Below are 11,524 nucleotides of genomic sequence, written 5' to 3' on the forward strand. Positions count from 1 at the left end.
GGATTAGAAACCCTACAATCCCCGGGCCCGTTCTGGGTGTCTGGGAGGGGAAGCAGGCCTACGGAGTTTCCCAACTCCGGGTGTTCTCTGACACGGATCCTCGACCACTCTTGGCGTTCGTGTGTGCGGATAGCAGATTGCAAAGTGAATTTCCTTTTTCTTTTCTGTTTTCTTTGGTTTTGGGGGTCACACCCGGCAGCGCCCAGGGTGGGGGGGTCACTCCTGGCTGTCTACTCAGAAATCGCTCCTGGCAGGCTCGGGGGGGTGGACCATATGGGATGCCGGGATTCGAAACACCGACTTTCTGCATGTTACCTCCATGGTATCTCTCCGGCCCCGAAAAGTGACTTTTCGGATGCCCATCTGTGTCGCCAGTGACCGGCCTTCAGGACCCGACGTCGTTTACACCTGCCCCCACCCTGGTTCATCTCACTCATTCTTTCTTTCTTTTGTTTGTTTGTTTGTTTGTTTGTTTTTGGCCACACCCAGCGGTGCTCAGGGGTTCCTCCTGGCTGTCTGCTCAGAAATAGCTCCTGGCAGGCACGGGGGACCATATGGGACACCAGGATTCGAACCAACCACCTTTGGTCCTGGATCGGCTGCTTGCAAGGCAAACGCCGCTGTGCTATCTCTCCGGGCCCTTTTTTTTTTTTTTTTTTTTTTTTTTTTTTACTCATTTTTGGATCCCTAATGGCTCTGCGCTCAGAAATCGCTCCTGGCTTTGGGGCACCCTATGGGACGCCTGGGGATCGAGCCCAGGTCAGCCGCGTGCCATGCAAACGCCCTGTCCCCCATTGCTCTGTGCTCTGTCTGTCCCTCTGCAGGGCTTCGACCCGGCGACGATGCTGCCGGGCCCCGAGGCGGACCGCGAGGACGCGGAGCTGCGGTGTCGCGTGGCCGTGGAGGAGCTGAGCCCGGGCGGGCAGCCGCGGAGGCGCCGGGCGCTGCGCTCGGCCCGGCTGAGCCTGGGGCGCAACGAGCGGCGCGAGCTGCTGCTGCGGCTGCAGGCGCCTCCCGGGCCCCCGCGCTGCTTCCCGCTGCGCGCCGCCCGCCTCTTCACGCGCTTCGCGGCCGCGGGGCGCAGCACCGTGCGGGTCCCCGGCCCCGGCGGGCCGCCCCAGGGCGCGGTGCAGCTGCTGCTCTCCGACTGCCCCCCGGAGCGTCTGCGCCGCTTCCTGCGCACGCTGCGCCTCAAGCTGGCCACGGCTCCCGGGCCCGGGCCCGGCTCCACCCGCGCCCAGCTGCTGGGCCCGCGGCCCCGAGACTTCATCACCATCAGCCCGGTGCAAGCCGACGAGCTGCGGCGAGCGGCGGCCACCCGGGGTTCGGAGTCCTCCTCGACCCGGGGGAAAGGGACCCCCGAGCCCCCCGCAAGATCGGACCCCAGCACTGTGAGCACTGGACAATGAGGAGGACAGGGGCCAGCAGCTGGTATTCGAGGGGCTGCTGGGCATCTCAGTGGAGTAGGATGTAGGACTTTGGGCAGGTTGTAGGACTGGTGCCTGCAAGCAACTGGTGAAGTGGCTGAGAAATTCAGCAAGGGCTAGTAGGAAAGGGACCCCAGCTTCAGAAAGGAAACAGAGAAGAGAAGAGGGTGTGAGGGGTGGTGAGGGTCTCTTGGGGAAGGCACATTCGGGGGTTCGCTGTAGAAGTCTGGTGGGTTTCGGAGAGATCGAAGATCTCAAGGTTTGAGACAGGGCTGTCTGTGCAAAGGTGGAGATGTGAGAAGGCACCACAGTGGCAACCCTGGCGCTGTTGGGTGGGTAGGGGGCTCGCCGAATGCTAACTGAGAGACACGTTTGTGGAAGGAAGCAAAGTATGAAGGAAACCCAGGGGGTGGAGAGGTCATACAGAACACACACACACACACACACACACACACACACACACACACACACAGACACACACACGGAGGGCCCTAGCTAGGCAGACTTTTGCTAAAGTATTGCTAAGTTGGAGACAGGTTTGTGGAAGGAAGCAAAGTATGAAGGAAACCCAGGGGTCGGAGCGGTCATACAGAAGTTAAGCAGCTTGCTCTGTACAGGGCTGACCCAGGCTTGATCCACGAGCCCAGTATGGTCTCTCTTAAGCTCTGCCAGGAACAAGTTCTGAGCTCAGAACCAGGAATAATCACTGATCACTGCTGGGTGTGGCCCAAACCATCCCCTCACCCTGTCCCTTGATCTCCAAGGACCCTCAATCGTCACTGGCATACACTCTCTCAGCTCCCAGGAGTGAAAACTGCTAGGCATCAAGGGCCTTGGGTCCCACGCTGTGTCTAGGCTAAACAGGAAACAGCACCTGTATGAGGGATGGAAGCCCCTGATTCACTGTTCCCTACAGGAAGCCCCCAAGTGGCCCCTACCTGTGAAAAAACTGAACCTGCCACCCAGCAAACCTCGGCTTTCAGTGGAACAAGCTGCTGTGTTGAGGGCTGTCCTGCAAGGCCAAAGTGTCTTCTTCACTGGGAGTGCAGGTCGTGAGGGCCTGGGGAACCAGGGCAGGCTGAGTGCAGATGGGGCTCAGGCAAGGTACAGCTGGACCTGACTCTACCCTCCCCTAGGCACAGGCAAGTCATACCTGCTGAAGCGCATCCTGGGCTCGCTGCCCCCCACAGGCACCGTGGCCACTGCCAGCACCGGGGTGGCAGCCTGCCACATCGGGGGCACCACCCTCCATGCTTTTGCAGGTGAGCAGGAGTATGTGCAGCCGGTGGGAGAGAGGGTTAGGTTGAGGGGCCCGGCTGAAGAGTGTCCCTTGTAGGCATCGGCTCAGGCCAAGCACCACTGGCACAGTGTGTGGCTCTGGCCCAGCGTCCAGGGGTGCGGCAGGCCTGGCTGAGTTGCCAGCGACTGGTCATCGATGAAATCTCCATGGTAGAAGCTGAGCTGTTTGACAAGTTGGAGGCCGTGGCCAGGTCAGTTCATGTAGCAATGACTGGGTCGATGAGGAAGTCACCAGTCCTACCACTAAGTCCCCTGGTTCCTTTCCAGGATGGTCCGACAGCAGGATAAGCCCTTTGGGGGGATTCAGCTCATCATTTGTGGGGACTTTCTGCAGCTGCCACCTGTAACCAAAGGAACCCAGCCTCCCCAGTTCTGTTTTCAGGTATCCCTCACCCGCTGGTTTTGCCCCCACCCCCCATGGGAGTATCTTAGGCTCCTTACACCCAAACTCTGCTCCCGTAGGCCAAAAGCTGGAGGAAATGTGTCCCAGTGACCATGGAACTGACTGAGGTGTGGAGGCAGGCGGACCAGACCTTCATCTCTCTCCTCCAGGCCGTGAGGCTGGGCAGGTGCATGCTGGGAGCAGTAGGACTTGAAGGCCTTGAGAGAGGCTCACCTGGCTCTGGCCCTTGAAAGGCAGAAACACTTGTCCATGAGAGTAGGAAGAGATATCTTTGAAAAGACAGAATGGGGTGAAAAGCATCAGGGTCCCATGGAAATGGTCATTCCTGGCTCAAGGTTATAGCTCCACTTAAATACAGGAAACCCAATCTCTACTGCTGGAACCTCATGATGACTGAGTAGTACAGTACTGATCTGGGGAGCAGCTCAAAGCACTCCTGGATAGGACCAAATATAAAAAAAAAATTGTCGGGGCCGGAGAGATAGCACAATGGTAAGGCATTTGCCTTAGACACAGAAGGACGGTGGTTCAAATCCCAGCGTCCCATATGGTCCCCCAAGCCTGCCAGGAGCAATTTCTGAGCATGGAGCCAGGAGTGACCCCTGAGCACTGCCGGGTATGTCCCAAAAACAAACAAAAAAAAAGTATTGTCATTCAGGGCTGGATAGATTGTATACTAAGAAAGGCTCTTCTCTGCAGTCAATCCAGGTTCTATTCCTCAGTACCCCATGTGGTCCCTCAAGCATCACCAGAAGTGATATCTGAGAACTAAGTCAGAAGGAAGCCCTGAGCACCACAGGTGTGGCCCCTCTCAAAAAAAGTCATTCTGGGGTCGGGGAGATAGCATGAAGGTAGGGCATTTGCCTTTCATGCAAAAGGATGGTGGTTTGAATCCCGGCATCCCATATGGTCCCCCAAGCCTGCCAGGAGTAACTCCTGAGAGCTGGTGGGTGTGACCAAAAAAACAAAAACAAAAACAAACAAAAAGTCATTCTGTGAACTACACCAGAGCTGGGCCTGTCCTCCACACAGAGAAGGATGAATTCCACCTAGAAAAATGCAGAGGTATCATTATTCTATGTCGCAGATGAAAGGGGTCAGAAGCAAAGGGATCTGTCCAAAGTCATGTCTAAGAAGGAATCAAGGGCCAGAGGGATAGCACAGTGGGTAAGGCATTTACCTCACATGCAGCCAACACAGGTTCAACCCCCAGCATCCCATTTGGTCCCCTGAGCCTGCCAGGATTGATTTCTGAGTGCAGAATCAGAAGTAACCTCGCAGTGCTGCCTGGTGTGCCCCAAAAATCAAAACAAAACAAAACAAAAAAAGTAATCAAGGGGCCAGAGACATAGCATGGAGGTAGGATGTTTGCCTCACATGCAGAAGGATGGTGTTTCAAATCCCGGCATTCTATATGGTCCCCTGAGCCTTCCAGGAGTGATTTCTGAGCGTAGAGCTATGAGTAACCCCTGAGCGCTGCTGGGTATGACCCAAAAAACAAAAAACAAAAAAGAAAACAACATAAAAGATTGAAGGACTTAGCTTCTCTCTCTCTCTCTCTCTCTCTCTCTCTCTCTCTCTCTCTCTCTCTCTCTCTCTCTCTCTCTCAGGGAAGGCACACCCAGCAGCACTCACAGGTCACTCCTGGCTCTGTGCTCAGAAACTGCTCCTGGCAGACTTGGGGGACCATATGAGATGCCAGGGATTGAACCCAGATCTGTCCTGGTCAGCTGCATGCAAGGCCAATGCCCTACCACTGTGATTCTCTTATGGGGAGCAGGAAAAATGAAGCCATAGGCCAGAGGTGGGTCTTGGAAGACAAATTACACTGTAATCGTGTGTGTGTATGTGTGTGTGTGGCCCTGTGACCCAGCTCACACCAATGTGGGCCTGAAGAAGTTTGAGTGGTGACAGGGCAGGGGAGTGTGGCCATTGCCTGCTCCCTTCCTCCAGCCTGGCTTATTGTTGTATCCAGATATCCACAACTGGAGGGAGGCTTGAGATGTGGGAAACTGAGGTTGGAGTTTTCCAGTACAGCAGTTGTTGGGAACTAGAAGGTGCCAGAGGGCCATAGATTATAAGAATTAGTTTTAACATCTGAACTTTCTCTGGGGCCTTTCAGGCAGGACCTGCCCACAGCTATTTTGGGTTCAGCGGCATCAAAAGATTAGAAATCTGGGCCCGGAGAGATAGCACAGTGGGGTTTGCCTTGCTAGCAGCTGATCCAGGACCTAAGGTGGTTGGTTGGAATCCCGGCATCCCATATAGTCCCCCGTGCCTGCCAGGAGCTATTTCTGAGCAGACAGCCAGGAGTAACCCCTGAGCACCGCCGGGTATGGCCCAAAAACCAAAAAAAAAAAAAAAAAAATTCACTATTCTAGGGCCAGAGAGAGAGAGAGAGCATAGAAGCTAAGGCACAAGCCACCCAGATTGATCCCCAATGTCACATAAGTCCCATCAGGAGTGATCCCTAAGCATAGAGCTAGGAATAAACTCAGAGCACCAAGGTCTGTGATCTCAAAACTAAAAGGAACATAAGGGGCTGGAGAGATAGCATAGCGGCTTTTGTCTTGCAAGCAGCCGACCCAGGACCTAAGGTGGTTGGTTCGAATCCCGGCGTCCCATATGATCCCCATGCCTGCCAGGAGCTATTTCTGAGCAGATATCCAGATATCCAGGAGTAACCCCTGAGCACCGCCGGGTATGACCCAAAAACAAAAACAAACAAACAAAAAAGGAACATAGATCTAGTAATAGTAGTAAGCCCAGAGCCCCACTGGGTGTGGCCTCCAAACAAACAACACAAAAAGAAAGCCACTGCTCTGAATCTCTGGCATGGTCACATTAGCCTCAGCCAGCTTCTTAGGATTACAGGTGGGAGAGGTACAAAGGCATAGCCACATGGCCAACTCCAGGTTCGGAACCCTCATCTGATGTCCACATGGAGAAGCAGCACTGTGACTAGCCAGCATGAGTGACTCTCAGATCCCCAGGCCTAGGCAGACTCAGTCCTGACAGATCTGTCCCACAGGTGCTCAGAGGAGGTGACACGCCAGCTCCGGGCCACTGAGGCTCACAAGGTGGGGTGTGATGGAATCGTGGCCACAAGGCTTTGCACGCACCAGGATGATGTGGCCCTCACCAATGAGAAGCAGCTTCGGGAGCTACCTGGTAAGCAGGGGCTGAGGGTGGACAAGACCAACTGGAAGCTGTCCTTTGGGTATCTGGACTCCGAATCTCTATATGGTCATAATGTTATAAGGCCAGGCAGAAGTGTAATGGACTGGGCTCATTTTTTTTTTTTTTTTTTTTTTTTGGTTTTTGGGCCACACCCTGTGACGCTCAGGGGTTACTCCTGGCTATGCGCTCAGAAGTTGCTCCTGGCAACATATGGGGACCATATGGGATGCCGGGGGATCGAACCGCGGTCCGTCCTAGGCTAGCGCAGGCAAGGCAGGCACCTTACCTCCAGCGCCACCGCCCGGCCCCAAGGGCTCATTTTTTGCTCTGGGTCCAACCCCTGGTACCACAGGGTCCTCCTAAGCACTGCCAGAAAGTACCCCTGGTCACTGAGTCATGAGTACTCGGGCCTAAGGGACAGAGCAATAGCACAGCAGATAGGGCACTTGTCTTGCACATAGCTAACCTGGATTCAATCTCCAGTATCCCTATATGGCTCCTTGTGCACTGTCAGCTTTGCACAAAACAAACCAAAAAGAATAGTCTGAGTGTTATAAGATATGATCCTCCCCACAACATTTTTTTAGTTTTGATTTTTGGGCCATGCTCGGCAACGCTCAGGTTATTCCTGGCTCTGCGCTCAGAATTCACTCCTGACGGCTGGAGTAATAGCATAATGGTAGGGCATTTGCCTTGTACGCAGCCAAATCTGGGACAGACCTGGGTTTGATGCTGGCACCCCATATGATCCCTTGAGTGATTTCTTCTTCCTCTTTTTTTTGGGGGGGAGGGGAGTTTGGGTCACACCTGGCAGTGCTCAGGGGTTACACCTGGCTCTACGCTCAGAAATTGCCCCTGGCAGGAACGGGGAACCATATGGGATGCCGGGCTTCGAACAACTGTCCTTCTGTATGCAAGGCAAACGCCTTACCTCCATGCTATCTCTATGCCCCCCCTGAGCGATTTCTTTCTTTCTTTCTTTCTTTCTTTCTTTCTTTCTTTCTTTCTTTCTTTCTTTCTTTCTTTCTTTCTTTCTTTCTTTCTTTCTTTCTTTCTTTCTTTCTTTCTTTCTTTCTTTCTTTCTTTCTTTCTTTCTTTCTTTCTTTCTTTCTTCTTTTTTTTGGTTTTTGAGCCACACCCGGCAGTGCTCAGGGGTTACTCCTGGCTGTCTGCTCAGAAATAGCTCCTGGCAGGCATGGGGGACCATATGGGACGCCAGGATTTGAATCAACCACCTTTGGTCCTGGATTGGCTGCTTGCAAGGCAAACACCGCTGTGCCATCTCTCTGGGCCCAACTGAGCGATTTCTAAGTGCAGAGCCAGGAGTAACTCCTGAGTGTTGCCAGGTATGTCCCCCAAAAAATAAAAGGAAAGAAAAAGAAATCTCTCCTGGTAGGATTGGGGGACATATAGGATGCCGGAGATTGAAGCTGGGTCAGCTGCATGCAAGGCAATTGCCCTAACTGCTATGCTATTACTTGGGCCCACACACACACACACAATTTTTTTTTTTTTTTTTTTTTTTTTTGGTTTCGGGTTTTGGGTCACACCCAGTAGCGCTCAGGGGATACTCCTGGCACCGTGCTCAGAAATTGCTCCTGACAGGCTTGGGGGACCATATGTGATGCCGGGATTGGAGCCACCTACCTTCTGCATGCAAGGCAAATGCCTTACCTCCATGCTCTCTCTCCAGCCCCAACACACAATTTTTTAAAATGGTTTTTGGGATACAACCAGTGATACTCAAAGGTTCCTGAGAAGTTTGGGGAATTATATATATATATATATTTTTTTTTTTTTTTTTTTTTTGGTTTTTGGGCCACACCCAGCGGTGCTCAGGGGTTACTCCTGGCTGTCTGCTCAGAAATAGCTCCTGGCAGGCACGGGGGACCATATGGGACACCGGGATTCAACCAACCACCTTTGGTCCTGGATCGGCTGCTTGCAAGGCAAACGCCGCTGTGCTATCTCTCCGGGCCCGGGGAATTATATTTTTTAAGTCCTGTTTGTTGACATGCCCATGACTTTGAGAACCGTGCCCGTGATTGAGCCATAGATGCTGGAAGTGAGTCTCTAAACCTAAAGCTTCCACAAGGCCTGTGCCACGCTTACTGCCTCTTTTTGTCCCCCACATTCCAGCAACTTGTCATCAACATCTCTAATCCCCTCCTGCCAGGTGAGCTGCACTGCTTCGAGGCCATGGACAGTGCCCCAGAGCACACCCGCACCCTGGACGCCCAGTGTCCCGCCAGCCGGCTACTCCAGCTAAAGAAGGGGGCCCAGGTGAATGGGAGGGAAGTTTGGCCTCCTTGGCCCTGTCTCCACCACCAGTGCTTCACCATCCTGGGCACATTCTCTTGCTCCCTTCTAGCACCCAGCATCCTTCAGGCAAGCCCTTCCCTGACTGTTCCTTTATTCCCTCTATGCTGAGAATCTGCTTCCTTTTCCAGTGTAGAAGCAGAGCCAAGAGAGGCACTTTGCTTCGGTTCCATAGCAGTGCCTGTACAGTGTTGGTACAAATGGGGTAGAAATGAGGTGATGGTGGGCCCGGAGAGATAGCACAGCAGCGTTTGCCTTGCAAGCAGCCGATCCAGGACCAAAGGTGGTTGGTTCGAATCCCAGTGTCCCATATGGTCTCCCATGCCTGCCAGGAGCTATTTCTGAGCAGACAGCCAGGACTAACCCCTGAGCACCGCTGGGTGTGACCCAAAAAACCCCCCCCCCAAAAAAAAAGAAATGAGGTGTGGTGCCTTAGACCCCCATGAACCCCAGAACATAGCCCAGGCCATCACAAAGCCCTGTGATATCTGGGATTGATTTTCTTTTTTCTTTAATTTTTGGTTTTTGGACCACATCGGCAACACTCAGATTACTCCTGGATCAGAAATCACTCCTGGCAGGCTCAGGGGGCCATATTGGATGCCAGGAATCAAACCCGGTTCTGTCCCAGGTCTGCAGCATGTAAGGCAAATGCACTATTGTTGTGCTATCATTCTGGCCCCCTATGGGACTAATTTTCTCTTTGCTTGGGCAAATGTCAGTTCCCTTTTCCAGAAAGGGAAACTGAGTCCTGAGAAAGTAAAGCAACTGGCAGAAGAGCCCCAGTCAGCTAGGACTGCGCCCCTTGTCGTGGCTCTGTGGTGCTAGGCCGTGGTTCTTGCTCACAGGTGATGCTCCTAAAGAACTTAGCAGTGTCTCGTGGCCTGGTGAATGGGGCTCGTGGCGTGGTGGTGGGCTTTGAGCCTCAGGGCAGAGGTCAGTGAGTGGGTTGTAGCCCAGGGTGCTGGTTGTGGGGGAGGAAAGGCCAGAGGGGAGCCCAGAAGGAGCCAGTGGTCCATTCTCCTACCAGGGCTGCCCCAAGTACGGTTCCTGTGTGGTATCACCGAGGTTATCCGCACCGAGTGCTGGACGGTGCAGAATCCTGCGGGTCAGCGACTTCGCCGGCAGCAGTTGCCGCTCCAGCTAGCCTGGGCCATTTCCATCCACAAGAGTCAGGTGAGGGGGAATCGGGGCAGGGGTAGGGGAAGGTAGGCTTGGGGCAAGCAAGGGCAGAGCTTGATGAGGCTTGTCACTGCAGAGGTTCTAGACCTTTTCATCCCTGTCTCCTATACACATACCTCTGACACTTTGGTTTGTTTGGAGTTACTCCTAGCTCAGTGCTCAGAATCTCTCCCAGTGGATTTAGGGAACTGTATGGGATCCTGGAAGTGGAACCTGGTTGGTTGCATGTAAGGCAAACACCCTACCTGCTATATATTGTTCTGACCCCTTCTGCTACTTTCTGACAGGTGAAGCCCTCATAGCTATAGGAATAGACTTGCCCATCAAGCTGGTGATGTTGAGGCACCGCCTGGCAGTGCCCAATTTGGGAGAGGAAGGGTATATACATGCAGTGCTGGATCTAACCCCCAGGCCTCACACACAGGACCCAGGCTTGAGCCACATCCCTGGCACCAGCAATCATTTCTGTTTTACAGAAAAAGAAACAAGCTTAGAGAGTGACTTGTCCATGGTCACACAGCCAGAGAAAGGCGGAGCTTTTCTTCCACCTCTATCCCTCTGCTTCCTTCCTGGGATCTTTACCCAGTCCTTTTCCGATTCCACTATCAGTCTAGCCCCGTTCCTCAGTGTGTTCAGGCGGGGTGAGATGCAGGGATAGTGGGTGAGTTGGTGAAAGTGGATCTGGTTCCTGGGCACAGCCTCCAGCAACGAAGCCTGTGCATCCTTCCGTAGGGCATGTCCCTGGACTGCGTGGAGATCTCACTGGCCCGGGTGTTCACCAGCGGCCAGGCCTACGTGGCCCTCTCTCGGGCCCGCAATCTGCAGGGCTTGCGGGTGCTGGACTTCAACCCCATGGTGGTTCGCTGTGACCCCCGGGTGCTGCATTTCTATGCTACGCTGCGGCATGCCAGGGGCCTGAGCCTGGTGAGAAGGGGTTCCCCAATGCTAGTGGCAGATGGAGGGATGCCTAGGGGGTCCCCTGGGGAGAGGTAAAAAGAAAAGAAAAAGAAAAAGTACTGACCCCAGATGGAAGTCCTGAGGAACAGTATGATGAGGCTTCTTTTGCTTTGATGCAGGAGTCCCCAAATGATGATGAGGAAACATCTGACCAAGAGAATGTGGACCCAAACCTCTGAGTACAGAGTATAAAGGGAGCATCTGTCTTCCCACTTCCTAGTATAACTGTCTCCCCTTATGAGGACTCCCCTACCAGGCCAGCTTCAAGGCAGAGGGTGTGTCCCTCCCATGACATTGGCGCTTCAGTGTCTCCTCTGCCCTGGGAAGCTGTCCTTTCTGTGGTCAGGAATGGGCCTATGGTGGCACTATAGGTCACCCAGGCAGACTGTCTGGAAGCAGTGACTGGCTCCAGAGAGAGGAGAAAGGAGAGGGAGAGCCCATGGGCTCGCCACAGCGAGGCCTAAGAATATATACTGAGTTGCTTCTCTGAAAATACTTCTCAGGAAAGAAATTGTGTATGGGATTGGTCAGAGAGCTCAAAGGATAGGAGTGGACCTATGGCATGTATGGGCCCTAAGTTCAAAGCTTGGCTCTGCCAGTCTTGGTCTCCCCCACAGCAGTGCCAAGTATAGTCCCAATAACTCCCAGCACTATAGGACTGGAGCAATCCCACATTTCTGGTCACCGAACTGTTGAGCCCATACCTTTGGGCCAAATACTACAGGGAATGGTGCACAGGCCTAGGTACTGCTGTGGA

At 53.5% G+C, this 11,524-nt stretch overlaps 1 protein-coding gene across 1 annotated transcript; it reads left to right on the plus strand.

Moving 5' to 3' along the window:
- The first annotated feature begins 842 nt into the window (after positions 1 to 842).
- Positions 843 to 10,946, plus strand: PIF1 (PIF1 5'-to-3' DNA helicase). Its single transcript, XM_049777864.1, has 12 exons — positions 843 to 1,391; positions 2,344 to 2,476; positions 2,564 to 2,689; positions 2,764 to 2,917; positions 2,994 to 3,108; positions 3,189 to 3,295; positions 6,161 to 6,300; positions 8,486 to 8,592; positions 9,477 to 9,564; positions 9,659 to 9,804; positions 10,543 to 10,734; positions 10,887 to 10,946. The coding sequence occupies exons 1-12, from the start codon at positions 843 to 845 to the stop codon at positions 10,944 to 10,946; spliced, it is 1,917 nt and encodes a 638-aa protein (XP_049633821.1).
- The last annotated feature ends 578 nt before the right edge of the window (positions 10,947 to 11,524 follow it).

This window comes from Suncus etruscus, chromosome 1 (assembly GCF_024139225.1).
Source record: "Suncus etruscus isolate mSunEtr1 chromosome 1, mSunEtr1.pri.cur, whole genome shotgun sequence".
In the NCBI taxonomy this organism is placed as follows: Eukaryota; Metazoa; Chordata; class Mammalia; order Eulipotyphla; family Soricidae; genus Suncus; species Suncus etruscus.